Source organism: Danio rerio, chromosome 10 (assembly GCF_052040795.2).
Source record: "Danio rerio strain M-AB ecotype USA chromosome 10, GRCz13ab, whole genome shotgun sequence".
NCBI classification, from domain to species: Eukaryota; Metazoa; Chordata; class Actinopteri; order Cypriniformes; family Danionidae; genus Danio; species Danio rerio.
In genome coordinates this window covers 33,250,053-33,270,610 of record NC_141030.1, presented here as the reverse complement: position 1 = coordinate 33,270,610, position 20,558 = coordinate 33,250,053, and the positions used below count along the sequence as shown (strand labels likewise).

General features: G+C 34.7%; 1 protein-coding gene across 6 annotated transcripts in view; it reads right to left on the bottom strand.

Annotated features, from left to right (window-relative positions):
- The window catches only part of dlg2 (discs, large homolog 2 (Drosophila)), a gene marked incomplete at its 5' end in the record, with an annotated part of 395,575 nt that overhangs the window by 159,513 nt on the left and 215,504 nt on the right, over positions 1-20,558 (bottom strand). For all 6 annotated transcript variants that reach the window (NM_001443107.1, NM_001012378.4, NM_001443110.1 and 3 more), the window contains 1 exon segment: positions 18,181-18,234. In NM_001443107.1, coding sequence (NP_001430036.1) covers positions 18,181-18,234 — 54 coding nt within the window.

The window sequence follows — 20,558 nt, the reverse complement described above, 5'->3', positions numbered from 1 at the left end:
ATTAAAATGTTTTGTGGCAAAACTGAGACAAGCCATAATGTTCTTTTTGTTCAGCAGTAGTTTTCATCTTGGAACTCTGCCATGTCTTTTCTTATAGTGGAGTCACAAACACTCACCTTAACTGAGGAAAGTAAGGCCTGCAGTTCTTTGGATATTGTTGTGGGGTCATTCGTGACCTCTTGTATGAGTTGTTACTGCACTTTTGGGGTATTTTCGTTGGACAACCACTCCTGGGAAGGTTCTCCACTGTTCCATGTTTTTGCCATTGGTAGATAATGCTACTCACTGTGGTTTGCTAAAGTCCCAAAGCTTTAGAAATGACCTTTTAGCATTTTCCAGACTGGTGGATTTCAATTATTTTCTTTCTCATTTGTTTCTTTGATTCTCATCATAATGTCTAGATTTTGAGGATCTTTTGGTCTACTTCACTTTGTCAGACGATCCTATTTAAGTGATTTCTTTATTGCAAACAGGTGTGGCAGTAATCAGGGACGGGGTTGGAAAATTGAACTCTGGTATGATAAACAAGAGTTATGTTCACAAAGGGATAATAAAAACCTTAATTTAAAAACTGCATTTGATTTACTTGTGTCATCTTAGACTAATATTAAAATTAGTTTGACGATCTGGAATATATTAAATTGTGATAAACATGCAAAAAAAAAAAAAAAAAGTCTTCGCCTGGTCAGTACCTGGATGGGAGACCACATGGGAAAGCTAGGTTGCTGACGAAAGTGATGTTAGTGAGGCCAGCAGAGGGCGGCCAGTCTGCGTTCTGTGCAGGTCCTAATGCCCCAGTATAGTGACGGGGACTTTATAATGCTCATTGAGCACCGTCTTTCGGATGAGATGTTGAACTGAGGTCCTGACTCTCTGTGATTGTTAAAAATCCCAGGATGTCCTTCGAAAAAGCGCAGGGGTTTTACCCCGGCATCTCTAAATTTGCCCACTGGCCCCTTTCCCTCATGGCCTCCTAACCCTCCCCATATCATAATTGGCTTCATCACTCTGTCTCCTCTCCACCAATCAGCTGGTGTGTGGTGAGCGGATTGGCGCAATATGGTTGCCGTCATGTCATCCAGGTGCATGGTGCACACTGGTGGTGGATGAGGAGATTCCCCACTATGTGTAAAGCGCTTTGAGTGCCCAGAAAATCGCTATATAAATGTAAGGAATTATTCATTATTATTATTATTATTATTATTATTATCATTACTATTATTATTATTATTATTATTACTGTATATATAAATAAAACATATATAACAACATATACATTCGGTAAACAACACACATAAAATTCCAATATTTAAAGCAATCAATATAATAAACAAACTGATGGACATAATCAAAACTCTGTATTAGTGGCCATATAGATTACAGTAGTCAACACTTGAAGTGGTTTAAAAAAGTTTTTCCCCAAGACAAAAATTGGTGTTGTTCAATAAAGCTAGGACCTCTGATGAAAGGATTTGATCCACTTCAAATGTTAACTACTGTATATTATCACTAGGACCACAGAAAAAAAATTCCACATCTCCAATGATTAGGCCTACACGGAATCTGCGCGCACAGAATTGCGCAGATTTTTTGCCCATCACTGATTCTGTTTGTTTACATGTGTGAATGTGCTTATATTCATATTTATTCAGTTTTTAAACTAATTTTAATTGTAACATTATTGTCTAATATGAAAATATATGATTTATTTGCAACATAGTTTGTAAAGTAATATTTTCTGTCTTTTAGTAGATCTATTATATGAGAGACTTGCTTTGTTTACCAAGTAAAGTGGATCTAATTGGATTTGCATTGTAAACATTAAATGCAAGTTAAAAAGGTGTTACTTTTTATTTCATATATTAAGGTTTTAGTTATGATACTCCCAAAATCATTCCGCATTAATCCGCAGATTTTTACCAAAATTCTGCGCAGAAACAGCAAAAAACTGTCAGCAGATTCTAGCCCTACCAATGACACAAATCACAACTGCTGAAATAGCTTCACAATTATTATACTGAAACAATCTAATCAAATACAACATCTGATGTGGCCACATAGTTCACTGTGAGAGGCAGAATGTTATTTCTTGGCAGCGCACACAAGCGCTTCTGGTTGACGTTAACTAATCAGAGCAGCAGAAGCAGAGTCGCTTCTCCTCAGTTTCACCAACAGCTCTTCAGAAAACCCTCCAAGCTCACAGGCCTGAATATGACTACAAATACAATCAGAGAGATAACTGGCAGATGTGATAATTGATGGATGAGCCAATAAGAAACCAATAAGACAGAGATAATGAGTTCATTAAATGCGACGGTGCTCATCAGAACACAACAAGACTGCTTATTAGTTTACTTGACACAAGACACTGCAAGAGAACAGGGTGAAAGGTATAATAGTTATTACCATATTTCCCCAGTTTATCGATTACATTCAGAACTGCTAACTTTTCTGTATTACACATTTTCTAAAATGCTATGCTGAAATATTCGAATGAGGTTTGCTTTTATTCAAATCAAATATGGACTAGTTTTCTTTTATACTCACTGGCCACTTTATTAGGTACGCCTTGCTAGCAGCAGGTTGGACCCTCTTTTGCCTTCAGAACTGACTTAATTCTTTGTGGCATAGAGTCAACAAAGAACTGGAAATATTCCTCAGAGTTTTTGGTCCATATTGACATGCATGATAGCATAATGCAGTTGCTGCAGATTTGTCGGCTGCACATCCATGATGCAAATCTCCCGTTCCACTACATCCCAAAGGTGCTCTATTGGATTGAGATCTGGTGAGTGTGGAGGCTATTTGAGTACAGTGAACTCGTTGTCATGTTCAAGAAACCAGTCTCTGAGATCATTTGCGCTTTATGACATGGCGCTGGAAGTAGTCATCAGAAGATGGGTACACTGTGGTCATGAAGGGATGGACAGGGTCAGCCACAATTTTTAGGTATGCTGTGAAGGTGCTCAATTGGTACTAATGGGCCCAAAATGTGCCAAGAAAATATCCCCACAAAATTACATCACCACCACCAGTCGGAACCGATGATACAAAGGCAGGATGGATCCATGTTTTCATGTTATTGATGCCAAATTTTGACCCTCCCATCCTATTGGTTAAAATCTTTTATTGTCCTATTTTGGTAAGCCTGTTCAAATTGTAGCCTCAATTTCCTGTTTTTAGCTGACAGGAGTGGCACTCTGTGTGGTCTTCTGCTGCTGCAGCCCATCTGCCTCAAGGTTGGACTTGTCTGGCCATTTTCCTTTAACCTCTGGCATCAACAAGGCATTTGCTCATACAGAACTGCTGCTCACTTGATATTTTCTCTTTTTTAGGACTATTCTCTGTAAACCCTATATATGGTTGTGTGTGAAAATTAGAGCAGATCAGCAGTTTCTGAAATATTAAGATCAGCAGGTTTGGCACCAACAAACATACAACACTGAAAGTCACCCAAATCACATTTCTTCCCCATTCTGATGCTCGGTTTGAACTGCAGCTGATTATTTTAACCATGTTGACATGTCTAAATGCATTGCGTTGCCGCCATGTGATTGGCTGATTAGATATTTGCAATAACAAGCACCTGGAGAGGTGTACCTAATAAAGTGACCAGTGAATGTATTTCTAGCACAAAAATCATTGGATGAAGTAATGTTTTTTTTTTCCTTCCAAACTTTGCTAAAGAGATTTGATGGATTTCTTTTTATCACCACATAATCCAGAAAATACTGCACAAATAACAGCTGCAAAAAAAAAAAGTTTAAAATAATCAGGCAACAAATTTTTGGCAATACAGTAACACTACAATAAAATCTGGCTTTTATTAAAATGTTGATGTCTGGTGTAAGTATTGCTAAAACGAGACATATGGCTAAGTGCAAGTAAAAAAATACTCCTAATTTAAATCGACAGACACAAATTGATAAAGTGATAAAAAACACTTAAAATCTACTTTGAAGGTTTCTTTCCATTAGAGCAAAAAAAGCACTTTTTGAAAAGCCTAAAAATTGACAGGTGCATGGAAATAGTGTTTTTGACTTTAGTGTCTCAACTTAAGTCACTTTTTTCTTAACTTTTTCTTGAGGTCAGGAAAAACATGGCCTTTCCATCTCCCCCCTGAAGAAATGACCCAATTACTAGGGCTTGAGTGGCATTAGCATTCTGAGCCACATGGTGTTGCAAATGTGAGTCGCTGGGGAGCGAGTGAGTGAGAGTGAGAAAGAGAGAGCAGCTGCATTGAGGACGGTGGGAGGGAAGTTCAATATGAAGCATCCGGGGTGTAAAAGCTCACATTAAACTGGTGAGTCACTGCAAATGTGGCAACAAACAAGCTCGTGAATGAACGCGTATACTGAATGGCAAGCCATTTTAACATTTTATCTAAAATACATACTATTAATTTTCGTTCAATTATTAGAGTTTTATATTAAGTACTGGTACCTATTCAGTAGCTACTTGTGCTTTTTCTCTAGTAAAAAAAGATGACTAGTGTCTATGAATAAGTAACAGAATGTTCAGTTTGTCACTTGATTAGCTGTTAAATTCAAATCTGCTTTACCGCAATAGCTTGTGCTGAGGTAGAGAAAGATGCACTTCACCTATAATAAACCCCAATTTATCAGTGTTTTCAAAACAATTAAGTTCATTTGAGGTTTCAAACATTTAAATACACGTTAGTACTAAAAAAAAAAACATTTCTGGTTAGTAAAATACACACTGATGTCTATGCAGAAGGCAATACTAATTATTTCTAAACTTAATTGGATGTTGTGCTTTACGCATATCAGAAAAACACTGATTAGGTTCCTAGAAGGTTTACTGAATTCCTCTCAGTTAAATGGGCACTAACTTTCATGTATTTTAGTAGTTGATGAATTAACATGTTTAAATCCAGCAGCTTTAATCTCTTCACTACATCAATATCAGATACTTTGTCAATAAGTTTGTCAATATGTTCAGAAAAATGAAAATCAAACAAAATACAATATATATATATATATATATATATATATATATATATATATATATATATATATATATATATATATATATATATATATATATATATATATATATACTGGATTTAAATTTATTACTTTAAAGCTATGCGTTCTAAACAACAATCACATTAAAAAACTCATGCCGGAGGGTCATTGGAGTATTATAATCATATTTGTAAAAAGGTTAATGAATGCTTTCAAGTGAATTCAAAAATGATACTAATCACTGTTAGAATATCTGCTGTCAAGATGATATAATAGATGTAATAAATTATATCAAAAACAGAGCAGTTATCAAAATCAAATATTTGATTTCTCATTAAAAGTCAATAGCAAAAATGTTAATGTTTTAGTAGTAACTATAGAATATTTAGTAGTCATTATTAAAATAACAACTAGTATGTAACAAAGAAGTATTGTATATGTTTAAGGGGTATTTATTATTTATTTACCTTATTATTATCATTGAATTTACAATGTATTAGTATTAAATGAAGTACTTATATAACAGAACTAGTTATGAAGTGCACAAACAATAGTACTTGTCAAAAATCAAGCATAGCCATTGGTAGACATTGATTAAGTAGTTTTCAATGAATAAGATAGTATTGACAAAAAATGGTTTTAGCAGCATGAGAACATTGAGCGTCAAAAGGGCTTGCCATAATGTATGAATCGCCTCAGTGCGTTCGTCCACACGTGTCCATTATGACTGGACATTTTCCAGCTAATACTTTGCCTCTTCTGTTTTGGCTGATGTGGGATGGCACATTTTTACGCCCATCAAGGTGATTTAGCTTGAATATCCCTCAAGCCATGTCATAATAAGATGCGCTTTCCTCAATAAACACCCACGTGGACTAATTAGCACTTCAAACGAACCACTATTGTTCCTGACAAGCTAATGGAAACAAAAGCACTGTTAAAAGTAGCTAGAAGTGGTAATTTTGCTACATTAGGTCCCAAATCCTTTATTGATTCTGTCGCCCCCTTGCTTCATGCTCGTCCTTCTGAAACTTAGCTTGGTCACACTTTATTTTCATGTTCCGTTTGTTGAATTTAAGTTACATTGCATCTACATGCCAGCTAATTCTCATTAGATTATAAGTAGACTGTTAGGTTGGGGTTAGGGTTTTAAGTGTAAGTTGACATGTACTTGCAAAGTTTCTTATAGTCAGTTAAATGTCTGTTGAAGGAGCAGTATCAACAGATATTAGGCAGACAGTCAACTAATACTCAAATGGACATAACATTAAAGTGTTACTCTTAGCTTTGTTCCCTATAGAGTTACAAAGACGAGGCTTTGAAAATTAATAGTACTTAACCAGAATTCTTGCCAGTTCTAAAACTACACAATTGTAAGTTAGAACTTGTGGTGCCTGTTGAATATTTACAATTTTTAAACATTCTAATTACAATATACTAACAACATACTGTATCAAAACTATTAGGGTACATTTTTGTCTATATTGTTAATATATAGTAGTGTAAAGATAGCATACACTATCTGACAAAAGTCTTTTCGCCTATCCAAGTTTTAGGAACAACAAATAATATGTTGACTTTTAATTGATTATTAGGCATCAGAAGTGGCTTATATGAATGGCCTTTAGATTACGCTTAGTTTACCCCCAAAAAAATTATGATCATGTCTTGATTTTTAATTAATCAGTTAAGACAGTAAGGTCTAACTTTGTTTAGTCAAAAGTCTTGTCACTTAACAGAAATAATTTACAGTATAGAATACTATAACTTTATAGTCATGTTGCAGTGGAAGAAGTAATATTGTGTATGACTCCCATGAGCTTGGAGGACTGCATCCATACATCTCTGCAGTGACATGTGGAATGTCATCTGGAATGACAAAGAAAGCGTTCTTGCAAGACTCCCAGAGTTCATCAAAATTCTTTGGATTCATCTTCAATGCCTCCTCCATCTTACCCCAGACATGCTCAGTAATGTTTATGTCTGGTGATTGGGCTGGTCAATCCTGGAGCACCTTGACCTTGTTTGCTTTTAGGAACTTTGATGTGGAGGCTGAAGTATCCCATGGTTTGTAATGTAATGGGCAGCCCAAATGTCTTGGTTCTTCAGTCTGTTGATGTCACCATCCACTCTGAAGATCTCTTGCATGCTCCCATACTTAATGTAACCCCAAATTATGATTTTTTTCTTCACCAAACTTGCAGGTTTCAATAGGTCTTCTGCAGTATTTGTGATGATTGGGATGCAGTTCAACAGATGATTTATCCGAACAATCTACCTTCTGCCACTTTTTCAAATTATCAAGAAGAAGTACAATAATATTCTAATATAATAAGTATAAAGATATACTGTAAGTATAAAACTATAAGATATAGTTGTATAGTTTAAAACAATTTAACTTTCAATACTGTGAAATAGTGCCAGTCAACATTTTCAGCAGCACTAGTTAAATGTATTTTTTTCCTGCTTCATTTTAGCCTTGTTTATGAGCAATGAACCAAAACAACTGAACACAGACTTTGTTTTGAAGGAAATAAATGAAAAAGGCTATTTGCTGCACCTTTCTAATTGGAGGAATTTTCTGTACGGAATCGTAGGTAATGTATATTTCTCTGCTCAAATGACCGTTTCAAATTTAAGTTGATTAATGTGAATAAATGATTTTTTACATTTTATTTTAACATCAAGCATTAAACTACTAAAACTTTTATGCACATCAAATTAAGCATGACGAATTCTACTAAAGTCTACTGCTTGTAACATCTTTCAGAAGCATCAACAGATGGAAACATTCCTTTTTCATGACACCAAGGAAAAATCTTTGTCTTTTAAGCTTGATTTGCAACTAGCCTTGACACCTTGATAAACAGCACAAAGCCCACACAGCATTAACCTGAGGCGAATCTGCACACTAAAGCAACTGAGGTTTCTTTTAATAAAGTGAACAGATGACACTGTGCTGGGTGAGCGAATGTGTGTGTGTAAGATAAATCTATCTCATGAATATGCATCATGAGCTTGATTCTGTCTTTCCTGTCGGTTTTTCTGCAGCACTTAATTTCTTTCTCTACGCGGTTGTGTCAGGTCACTTAAACCCCGTTCAGATAACACTATTTTTGCAGGTTTTTTTTGCATTATTTGCTTGACGAAGAGTATTGTGGGGATAGGTGTAGTACTGCAAGATTTAAAGTTTCTTCTTCTGTAGTGTGTCATGTCTGTCATCCACAACAAGTTCCATCACATGGGTAACACTGATCAACAGGAGCACGTTCATTCATTCATTCATTTTCTTTTCGGCTTAGTGCCTTTATTAATCAGGTGTCGCCACAGCTAAATGAACCGCCAACTTATCCAGCATATGTTTTACGCAGCGGCTGCCCAATAGGAGCCTATAAAATGTTTAAATGGCAAAACAAAAGATAGAAGACTGTTTCCATGAAATGCAAGTAAGCTATTTGGAGTTATGACAACAGTACAGTTGTATAACCAGCAAATCAGACACAATTACAGACACTTTTATAACTTATGCAGCTTCTAAATGATAGAATGCTGTCATGCCACAACATTATGGATTGTGAAGCAACATGTATAGTCTATGATATTTGGTACCAATGACATGTCAAGATTTGATCAAAAATGCATAATCTGACACAGTAGCCGCTGTTGGGCCAGTGCAAGCCAGGGCTTTTATCGGGCCTGGGTTGGCCAATCGCCTGGGTGGTTGAGCAGTGAGGCTGAAATCACGTTGCGTTTCCACTGTCAGGCCAATAACTCAAAGTGTGGTACACAAACCCCGCCCCCAGAACACCCCATAAATCAAACGTCACACAACCTGCCCAACAGGAATCAAAGCACAACATCGCATCATCACGAATTGATTAAAATGAAGACAACCGATTGAACCGAAACAAGCAAATTACAAGTTGCTGTACAGTATTACATTATATATCTATAGGCATAAGTCTATGTATTTTCATTCATTATATTCGTTTACTTACCGATGGACAGTTGACATGGTACATCGAGAGGTATCGCCAGCAGGCTATAGCTAGGGCCAGATGGAATCTGCTGACATTTTTTGCTAATTCTGCACAGAATTTTGTTAAAAATCTGCAAATTTATGCGGAATGATTTTGGGAGTATCATAGCTAAAACCTTAATATATGAACTAAAAAGTTAATATTTAATGTTTACAATGCAAATACAAATAGATCCACTTTATTTGGTAAACAAAGCAAGTCTTCTATATAATAGATCTACTAAAAGACAGACAATACTACTTTACAAACTGTACTGTAAATAAATGGTATGAACATTTTCACATTAGTCAATAATTATACTGAAATTAATTTAAAAACTGAATAAGTATAATTTACACACATTTAGTACTGTAACTATAAACAGAATTAATGATGGGCTAAAATCTGCAGAAATCTGCGGAATTCTGCGCGCACAGATTCTGTGTGTGCCTACCGATAGCTTATTTTATCTAAATCGATGACACTACAAAAGTTCAAAACTTTCTGTTGTATTCATATTTTGTATTATCTCCAAAATAAAAAAAAGAAAGAAGCCGCTTGTAGTAATGACAGAGCTGTGAAGTGAGCGCTCTTTCTTCTGGTCTCTCACACACATATACGTGCATCTAAACACGCATGTTTCATGCACAAACACACCTTTTAAACTTGACAAAAACTCTCGACAACTGAAAGTTATCAGCGGCTGTATCTTTATTATGGTTTAAAGATTATTATGTGTTATTGAAACATCAAGAAGGACGCAGCAAATATTACTTATTAAGTTAAAACTACTTTAATCATTATTTAACAGCCTTAAATTTAAAAGAAAAACATAAGGGCGATATTAAACAAAAGACTCCTAGTCTTTAAGGGGTTTTATGGAATATCTTAAACTGACCAGTAGCTATGTTTTTTCTTTCCTTTATTTATTACATTTTTTGCCGCATTTACTCATGCGTGATGGGAAAAACTAGTGTAATGACAACGGCGCACCATCTTGCTATTCACTCCTCAGCTTTCACTCTGCCGCAAAACCCCAGCTGTCTTGCTTTGGCCCGAGGTATTTGATGGGCCGAATAAGGCTGGCCGCTGCATGGCCCAGAGAAAGCCTCGCTTTGGCCCGATCAAGCCCTGGACATGACTAAATTTTTTTTAATATGAAACCTATGTGATTAAAACAAAACAATTCCATTAAGAACAAAAACCCAAAACACATTTTTTGAGATGTTGACAGACATATATAAGTGTCACGCTGTTAAAAAAAAACAAAAAAAAAAAACACTATTAGGACACATATTTCACTAAAATGTTAAAATTGGTTGCTTTTGCGTTGTTTAGAGCAAATTCATTCATTTTCTTTCGGCTTAGTCTCTTTATTGATCACCGGTTTCCACAGCAGAATGAACCACTAACTAATCCAGCATATGTTTTACACAGCGGATGCCCTTCCAACTGCAACCCATCACTGGGAAATACCTACACACTTATTTTACACAGATACACTACGGCCAATTTAGTTTATTCAATTCACCTATAGTGCATGTGTTTGGACTGTGGGGGAAACCAGAGCACCTGGAGGAAAGCCATGCCTAGATGGAGAGAACATACGAACTCCACACAGAAATGCCAACTGGCCCAGCCAGGACTCGAAGCAGCAACCTTCTTGTTGTGAGGTGACAGTGCGAACCACTAAGCCACCATGTTGTCCAGAGCAAATTCGTTCTTTATTTTAAAAATATATTTTAAAGCAACATCACGACGGTTGCGTTAATTCCAGTTTGGTGCCATCAAACGGTGAAATCATTGAGTTTTTAGCATGTCTGCAACAGAGAGAGAGAGATGTAGCATGCATAGCTACTGGTCATTATTTATAACAAAATGTTGGTTCGAACCAATCAGCGCGCTCTATTGTGAATGAGATGCAACTTCATTAATATGCATGATATAGCTTCTGTTACAGTGTTCAGAGAGATGCTAAGTTGTGTTGCCAACCGCAATTAAAACAAGTAGAAGAAGAATTGTTCAGAGACATGGGTTGCAAGTGTTCAATTTTAAATTGTGGAGAAACTAAATTTTTGTTTCCATTTCCCCGCGAGGCGAGCACAGCTCACGTGTGGAACCAGGCAGTTGGATTACACTGGTCTGCTAACATGCAGCACAAATATATTTGTAAGAAACATTTTTCACCTTTTCTAGTCTGGAAATGGTGAAATCCGGATTTTCCAGCATATACAAGCCAAAAATGTCAAATTATCAAACAGGTATATTGACTGTGCAAGCTTCTTGGTACAACAAGCTCTGTTCTATTGTATGTTGATTTATTGTAAGCTGATGTATATTCATACAGCAAAATATTCTGTCGCATGAAATAGTTGTGAAAATGATCAGAAATACTGAAACTTACTGGCATATAAAAAGAGCTGATGGGAAAAGAGTTAATATAGCGGTAAGTTCTCAGCAAGAAAGAAAAGGTTGGTGAATCTATTCTACTTAGCATTTATGGATCTCTCTCTCTCACACACACACACACACACACAGACACACACACTGTGTTTATAGGCTAAACTCAGAGTGAACGCCTGCTTTACAGAAGCAATCCATCATAGTGTTTTCATTTCCCAGACCTCCATCTTCTCCCGCTTGTTCTCTTGTATCAGAATATAAGGAGACGTTCTATCAGCGATAGAAATAGTAGCTCTTATAGCAGCTCGTAATCAACAGAATATCACATGTACTCCAACACACATCCACACTGGGCTTTAAACTACGATGGTGGGGGGTGGGGGGACGGTAAAAAAGCAATTAAAGCATCTTAACCGCATTAAGCGTGTTGCTGGATACTGGATGCTACGGCTGATCTTGCATTGTTGATGAAAGTGCTGCACTTTAACTAAAACACGGTACGTCCACTGTCATTTGGATATGCCTTCATATTAATATTTCATTACTCAGATGCGGGCAGAGAAACAAGAAACAAATGAAATTATCCTCAGTGAACGTCAAGGGTGTGCGTGAGAAGCATGTTCAACAGAGGAAAAGGAAAAGATCTAATGGAGTAACCAACTCTATTTTTTTTTACCTCCAAGTAATGTCATCGCCATTCAGGAGAAACAATGAAGTAGCTAAAGAGATTCTTTTGTAATTTATGGAGCCTTTACACATTTTTGGGTTTCCAAGAAGTCATCACAGTTGGGTAAACTCAGTTTATGTTGCCAATGTAATCCTTTATTAAAACGTTTTTGAACATTGCAGACATTTTTATTATATGTCCTTACATTCCATTACATTCCTTACATGTCCTTACATTCCAGGTAATGTATTTCAATTATGTCTATCATCTATTTAGTGTTAGGATCTGACATAAAGCCGCACTGAAAAAACATGAGGTGAGGAAGGCAGTAGCTCACAGGTATTTTTGTTCAGTGGTTGCTCTTCTTCTAAGTAGTAAAGTTCAATAGGAGTCTGTTATTTTGTTTTGCTCTGAAAACAAATCGTGGATATCAGCTCAAAAAGTTCTCAAAATTTGACTTTCAAACAAAACGTGAATAAATAATGACCAACCAACGCCGGAGCTAAAGGACTTGCTTTAAAAAAACGGGACAGAAGATAACGCAATCATTTCAAAGCAATTCAAGTCATGTCGAGACTTCATTTACAAGTACTGTAGGTAAGACAAGTGTGTGAAGAATCCTGTGTGAATGAATGAGACAGACAGAGGGAGAGAGAGAGAGAGAGAGAGAGAGAGAGAGAGAGAGAGAGAGAGAGAGAGAGAGAAAGCAAGCAAACAAGCAAGCGTCCACCGTGGTGGTGTGTGTGGGTGTGTGTGTGTGTAAATGAAAGAGAGCGCATCCGCCGTGGTGGTGCTGTTTGTGTAGCCTGTTATAGTTGTCTGTAGCATCCAGCTAGACGTTTTTGTGGAGGCATTTTTAATCGCTATACATGTCACATTCTTCCTTGGCTCAATATGTACCTGCCATGTAAATAGAGAGATTGCTGATATGATAGATGACACACTATCAGTAGTTGGCATATATATATAGCGGGTGGATTTGGAAATCTGACTTTTGACTTGTGTCAGTGTCAGTGCCTCACCAGCCACAAACCTCACTGCTCGTCACTGGCACAAATATTTTTGGTGGTTCCAATTTGCGCAAATAATTTCAAAACTAGGGTTAGCTTTTTTATTTGTATTATATACTCATTTGTACAGTATATATATATATATATATATATATATATATATATATATATATATATATATATATATATATATATATATATATATATATATATATATATATATATATATATACATACAGTTGAAGTCACAATTATTAGCCCCCCTAAATTGTTAGCACCCCTGTTTATTTCCCCTGTTTATTTTATTTTTTTCCATAATTTCTGTTTAAGGGAGAAAAGCTTTCTTCAACACATTTCCAAACATAATAGTTTTAATAACTCATTTCTAATAACTGATTTATTTTATCTTTGCCATGATGACAGTAAATGCCACACACAACAAACACAACATACAACACCTCTGTACAGCTTAAAGTGACATTTAAAAGCTTAACTAGGTTAATTAAGGTAACTATGCAGGTTAGGGTAATTAGACAAGTTATTGTATAATGATGGTTTGTTCTGTAGACTATCGGAAAAAATATATATAGCTTAAACGGGCTAATAATTGTGTCCTTAAAATGGCTTTTAAAAAATTAAAAACTGCTTTTATTCTAGCCGAAATAAAACAAATAAGACTTTTTCCAGAACAAAAAATATTATTAGACATACTGTGAAAATTTCCTTGCTGTGTTAAACATCATTTGGGAAATATTAAAAAAAAAATCATATATATATATATATATATATATATATATATATATAGATAGATAGATAGATAGATAGATAGATAGATAGATAGATAGATAGATAGATAGATAGATAGATAGATAGATAGATAGATAGATAGATAGATAGATAGATAGATAGATAGATAGATAGATAGATAGATAGATAGATAGATAGATAGATAGATAGATAGATAGATAGATAGATAGATAGATAGATAGATAGATAGATAGATAGATAGATAGATAGATAGATAGATAGATAGATAGATAGATAGATAGATAGATAGATAGATAGATAGATAGATAGATAGATAGATAGATAGATAGATAGATAGATAGATAGATAGATAGATAGATAGATAGATAGATAGATAGATAGATAGATAGATAGATAGATAGATAGATAGATAGATAGATAGATAGATAGATAGATAGATAGATAGATAGATAGATAGATAGATAGATAGATAGATAGATAGATAGATAGATAGATAGATAGATCCATCTGTCGGTATACCGGCGAGTACAAAATTAATAATTTGGCAAATCGCCAAAACTAAGGTCGACAAATTAATAATTTGGCTAATATTTTGATTACTGATGTTCATGTAAACACAGTCACTGTCTTTCTCCTCTGCGTCTGTGTGTTGTTTTGCTTCTGTAAAAATCAGCGTGTGCTTGAACTGAAACTCCCATTTTTACGCAAAACCTTCCCTTTTACCCTCCGCCGACACTCCCACCTAAACAGAGCTGGCTCAGCCACTTTCCTGACTTTTTTCAAACTAGAGCTGTTAAAACACCCTGCTAAAAGGGTAGTTTCGTGGCCCTTTAAGTTAACTTCATAGTTTTTACAAATTGAACATAAAACAATTAAGTTAACAATTAAGTCTTTTTATTTTTTGATGTACATTTTTAAAAATTAAACATTTTGAGGATTTTGGAAGCTGATGAGCATCAAATGCATCATCACCATCTTATGAAAAGCATCAATTGGCTGAACAAGTTTACAAACAAGTGTTTTAGAGGTGTTTACAAATGCAGGGCCACTTCTGCACTAGGTCAAATGACCTCACTGCAGTAACAGGAAGAAACACAGCCGATTAGTTAGGAGTTTGCAGGAGACAGACAAAACCTGTCTCCGCTGACTGAAGGTCAAGCTGTGCTATTAGTGTGTTTGTGTATGTGTGTAAACTCTTTGTGCTTCATGCCGAGTGCTACTCGCTCTGTGTTAGTGTCTGATTCAACACTGCTCTCTTCTATTCAGTCCTATTATGAGCTCAATTCATCATGTTTCTCCTCCAATTTTCTACCCGTTTAGCACTCACATACAAAAGGAAACCACGTTATCTGAATACTTACTGAAACATACAACTGACTGATTTGGAATGCTTTATATAGCAGGCTTTAAACAGAAATTTAGAGAGTGGAATTCAATACCGTTTAGGCCCTTTTTAGACTTTTTATACACATTTAAAGACCTCATCGACAGTTTAACTTACAGTATATTTAATAAATACTGCAAGAAAGCAAAATTAAAGTGTCTTGACTTGTCATAACTCCTTTTTAATGCAATAACATTCAGAAGGGTGAATGAAGAACTAGATTAATTTACCTAACTACCTACTAAGGAGAAACAACTACAACACAATAATTACACCAGTTAAAAAAACAACAACTGGGTCTTTAGCAAACTCCCTGGACTTTAAATGATTTGATTTAACTTTATACTCTCATTTAATACAACTCACTTCAATACACTTCATCTATAAAGACAGTAATCTTGATTTTTCATAGTATAAGCTTTTTTTAAGGAGGCTATAGAAAAATGTTTAATAGAAAAAATGTCTACTGAAGTTTTATTTTGCAAAGTTGTATAAAATTAAGCTTTTTTGTAGACTTTTTATAATTACAGTTTATAAAGGATAAAACCATATGGACTTTTATACCAGTTTAAAGGGAAAATACTAGGACTGAAACTTACTGTACTTGATAAAACAAATCCTATATCAATTTAATAAGGCTGAAGTTTAATGTACATTGATAATAACTCAAGGCCAGCACATCATTTGTAAGCCCATTTTTCAGTGCCATTTATTATTGGATTTGAGTGTTTGATTATAGATTAAGTAGGGAATTTCAAACAGATCCCACAGACTGGGTTTCTTAAGACGTGTTCACAGTTGTCAGGTTTGTTTTGGTTGAAAGAAACTCAGGTGAGATGTCTCTGTTAGTGCACTTCATTTGAATAAGTGAAAATGCTGCCAATCAAACATTGGTGCACACCAAACAAGCAGAAATACAATAGACTACAGTACAATTTAATCTGCACCAAAATCTCAATCTGCTTTCAAATAAACTCTGCAGCAGGTTAGCTAAAATATAAATACAATATGAATTAAAAACATTGAAGGCCCAGTTTACACCTGGTCACTTATGGCATTTTCGCTTATGGACCCTTTTCACATGCCTGTTTTGATGTGTTTAACGAACACCAGCATCTTAAATCCTTAAAAATGTTTAATATTTAGGTTTAATATTTAGATTTTTTTAAAAACTCATGAACATTCATATGTATTTATGTATGTATTATATTATCTTTGTTTAAATTGCAAAAAGCGAATTACCGCTTGAGGGAGGTGTTTCTAATGCAGCATCTATGAGATAGAACAGTAAATTTAATGTTTTTCTCTCCTCTGGTTTTTCTCTCATCAGTCTCATACAATTATTTTTCTTTTGCTGAAAGTCTTTTTAACATCATTGTGGAGTTTTTCTTTTATTATTTGAGCAAATAAGATTGTAAAATAAATATTTGTTGTATTCTCCCATTTACTGCGCTCTAAGTTTTTCCTGGAAATGTGAAAAGGGTCTTTTGGAAATTAACCATTCCATTCACATTAGACCACATAAATGATATGAATTCTGTCAAAGAATATAAATAGATCGTCAAGTCCCACGCTATATGCAATGTACCAAGGTTAAGTCATCAGATACACTATATTTAATTTAATAATTATCATTTTTTACAGAAATGTAAGCTACATATATTATTGAGCACACAGTTATTATTACATATTATAACATACTATTATAACATACATTTCGCGACAGGAGGCTTACTTCACCATGGTGTTCATTATTCAGGATTTACATTCATTTGTGTATAACCTTGTCTTTCAAAAACAAAACAATGTTATATTTTTCTATTGTATTGTATTCTATTCTATAACATTACATTACAGTACATTATATTATATTATATTATATTATATTATATTATATTTATTATATTATATTATATTTATTATATTTATTATTATTTTTATATAAATGGGTCCCAGACCTCCTAAAGTGGTTTGAGTAATTTATATTTGTATCAGTCTCCTGATAAACCTGACATTTCACAATTGAATAGCTATCAAATCAGAAAAATGCATAAAGTGACCAGCTGTAAACAGCCCTGAAATTAATCTGCATTTTTGTGTGTGTGACTGAAGAATTGCAAGCCCTCTTCTGACTCCTTTACACATTTATAAGCTCTTTAAGAGTCCTCACATGAGAACCATCGCATATAGACACACAACAAGCGCTTAAAGCCAGCACAGAGCTTGTTTTGGATGTTTGTTAAAGAGATAGTTCATGAATAAAAATAACTCATTTTTGCTGGCGCCCATTGTCTTTCAAAGTAAGAAAAAGAAATATTGGGTTCCATCTTCCTGCATTTTACAAAATATCTTCTTTTGTGTTCAACAGAAATAGTTCCAGTGAAGTAAATGACGGCAGAATGTTAATTTTTGGGTGAACTATCCCTTTAATATCCCTTCCAAAAAGATACATCATAATAGATGTTGATTGTTTCATATTTTTAGGCTTGAAATTGATCACTGAGGGTCCTCCAGATCCGGACCTCCTGGTTGACAAGCACTTTTCTATTTGTTCCGCGACCCGTTTCAAAGCAATCATCAAAAACCTCTCTCATCCATCCCACCATAAACACAGTTGACTCGGAACATTAATATTTCAAACCCACAAAAAGAAAAGCCTGCGCTGATCTAAACCCACAGCTAATCACTGGCCTCTTTATCTGCTTTATTTATGAAAAGCCATCAATCATTGAACATGTTGATCTTATTTGAGAAGCATGGAGAGTGATAACTGACAGTAAATTCATGAAAATAAATAAAAAAGATGTCAAGCTCATTCACCACTCACTCTGTGTGGGCATTGAACTCATCAAGTTGGTGATATGCAATGTCGCGACTGCACACAATGTCATAAACATGCAATAAATGAATGACAAAAAATTAAAAATTAAATGAAACTCACGTATGGTACAGATTCCAAAGTGTCCGTGTTGACAATAATTGGAGCAGGACTTGCCTGTGAAAAAGAGAGAAAGGAGGGAAGAGAGGGAGATTGACGGAGAGGAAAACAGAAAGAGAGATACAGATCAGAGTGGATTGAAGATGCATGAACTGGCCTAGTTTTTATTAAGGGATACAGCATAACATGATGGGCACCGCTGAGCCCACAGATGCCATGAAGACAAACACAAGTTCAAAATGACAGTCAACAGAAACATAATAAACATCCACTGTAATGGAACACAGCATATTTACATTCAAACACACATAGTATGGAAGCCCATTCCTTGCCTCTAGATAAAAATAAAAAAGGCTGTTACGACTTTTAATTTCATAACTCAGAATTGCAACTTTATATCTCAGAATTTTTACTTTATATCACAAAAATTCTGAGATATAGAGTTGCAATTCTGAGTTAAAAACTCAAAATTCAGCAGACTCAAAACTCTCTATATATACTATATATATAAACCTTCATGTCAAATGATAACATATTGACTAAAAAATGTGAGACAGTGACATATGTTTTATTATTTTTATTATTATTATTATTATTATTATTATTATTATTATTATTATTTTGTTTTCTTTTGTTACTTTGTAAAGTGCATATATACACTGTGTTTGTATGTATATATGTGTATATTTGCAGGTATATATTGTTTTTCTCAATGCTGTGCTTGTGGTAGAAGAGGGGCAATGTACTGCTCAATAAATAAATATAATAAAAAAAAAAAAATAAATAAAATAAAAATATTCAGAGATATAAAGTTGTGATTCTAAGTTACAAAGATCCTGAGCATCCTGAGCTCAGAATTGCGAGTTTGTATCATGCAATTCTGAGAAAAAAACGTAGCCATAAATTTGACATTTTTTATTCAGTGGCGGATACAGGCTTTCATACACATAAAGATTGACCAGATGAATGATGAAAATGACTGATCACATGAAAAATCATGACATTTACCAGTATGATCACTGCCGGAAAAACAAAAGTTTGTATGACATGGATGTTGAACTCGTTTACGTTTCACTCTCTGTGGTGCCTGGCATTTAGGTAGTCACAGTCAGTTCTACACAGAACTAAGGCCAGAATTTTTTTTCTGTGCATTATCTCTATTTTCCTCAAGTCTTGCAACGTGTAACACCTTCATTAATCTTTGTTAGAAAATATTTGCTCATTTTACATAGCATTATGTGCTGCACTATGCACTCTACAATAACGATAATTTAAATTAAATTACTGTAATAGGTGGCGAGCAGAGCTGGAAGAAGGAATAAATTGTGTAAATTACTGCAGACAACAGATACATTGCATATTCTGTATAAAGTATATTAGTGTTTAGATGTTTTGGGTGATTATTATTTATTTTTAAATCTATTATTTCTTAATTTTAGCTTAACGGGTTCATAGCTTAAACAATTGCATCATTTACTGCACTTCAGTTTTTAAAATATATTCAAACTCAATATTGTAATAATATATTATAATTTATGATTAAAAATTATATTTCAGATAAAAATTGTGTCGTTTTTTAGATTAAATAAGAGCAGATTTAGCAAAAATAAGGACTTCATTCAAAAAGCAATTACAAAAACCTGCACATACAGTACACACACACACACACACATACACTTTTTTTCATTCACTATAGGTGAGAATAAATTCAAATGTAACCTGTCCTTCATCTGAAGACTTTCAATGGAGTACATTATTTTTTAAAATGACTGAATGCCTGCACGACTGAATGCCTCTCATGTTTTTTTTTTCTTTTTTTCTTTTAAACCATCTATTTTATTTACATAATGACAGTTACTGAGGGACGAATGGGGTCTAGTTTCAGGAGACATGAGTCTGTATCATTTGCATTAAATCCACAGTTCGACAAATCTGATTGAAGATTGAAATCCATGTGGCATTTTCACTTAAACCAATGTCAAATTTTTTTTATATATTTTTTTGCATTAGAATAAATAACAGCTACTTGTTAGTTTCAAGTAAACATCAGCTTAGTGCCATTACCAAAACCTTGCTCTCATTGTTCCAGAAACTTTCTATTCATCTGACCTGCGTTTAGAAAACTTAAAATAGTCATTGTTTTTATAATTCCTTTTGGTGCCATTAACGCACACCTCTTTTAACAATTGATGAAAGGCCATTCAGCACACGACACAAACTCATTGAGCGGGAGGCTGCAAGGCTTATCAAAGAAGCATTAGCATTCAGAGATGGCCTACTGCACAAATCCCCAAGGAAATGCAGTCGGCATGTCGCAGCGACTGAGGATCGATCGACAGCAGAGATTGAGGCTGTCCCTGCTTACGGCGCACTGCCTCTAA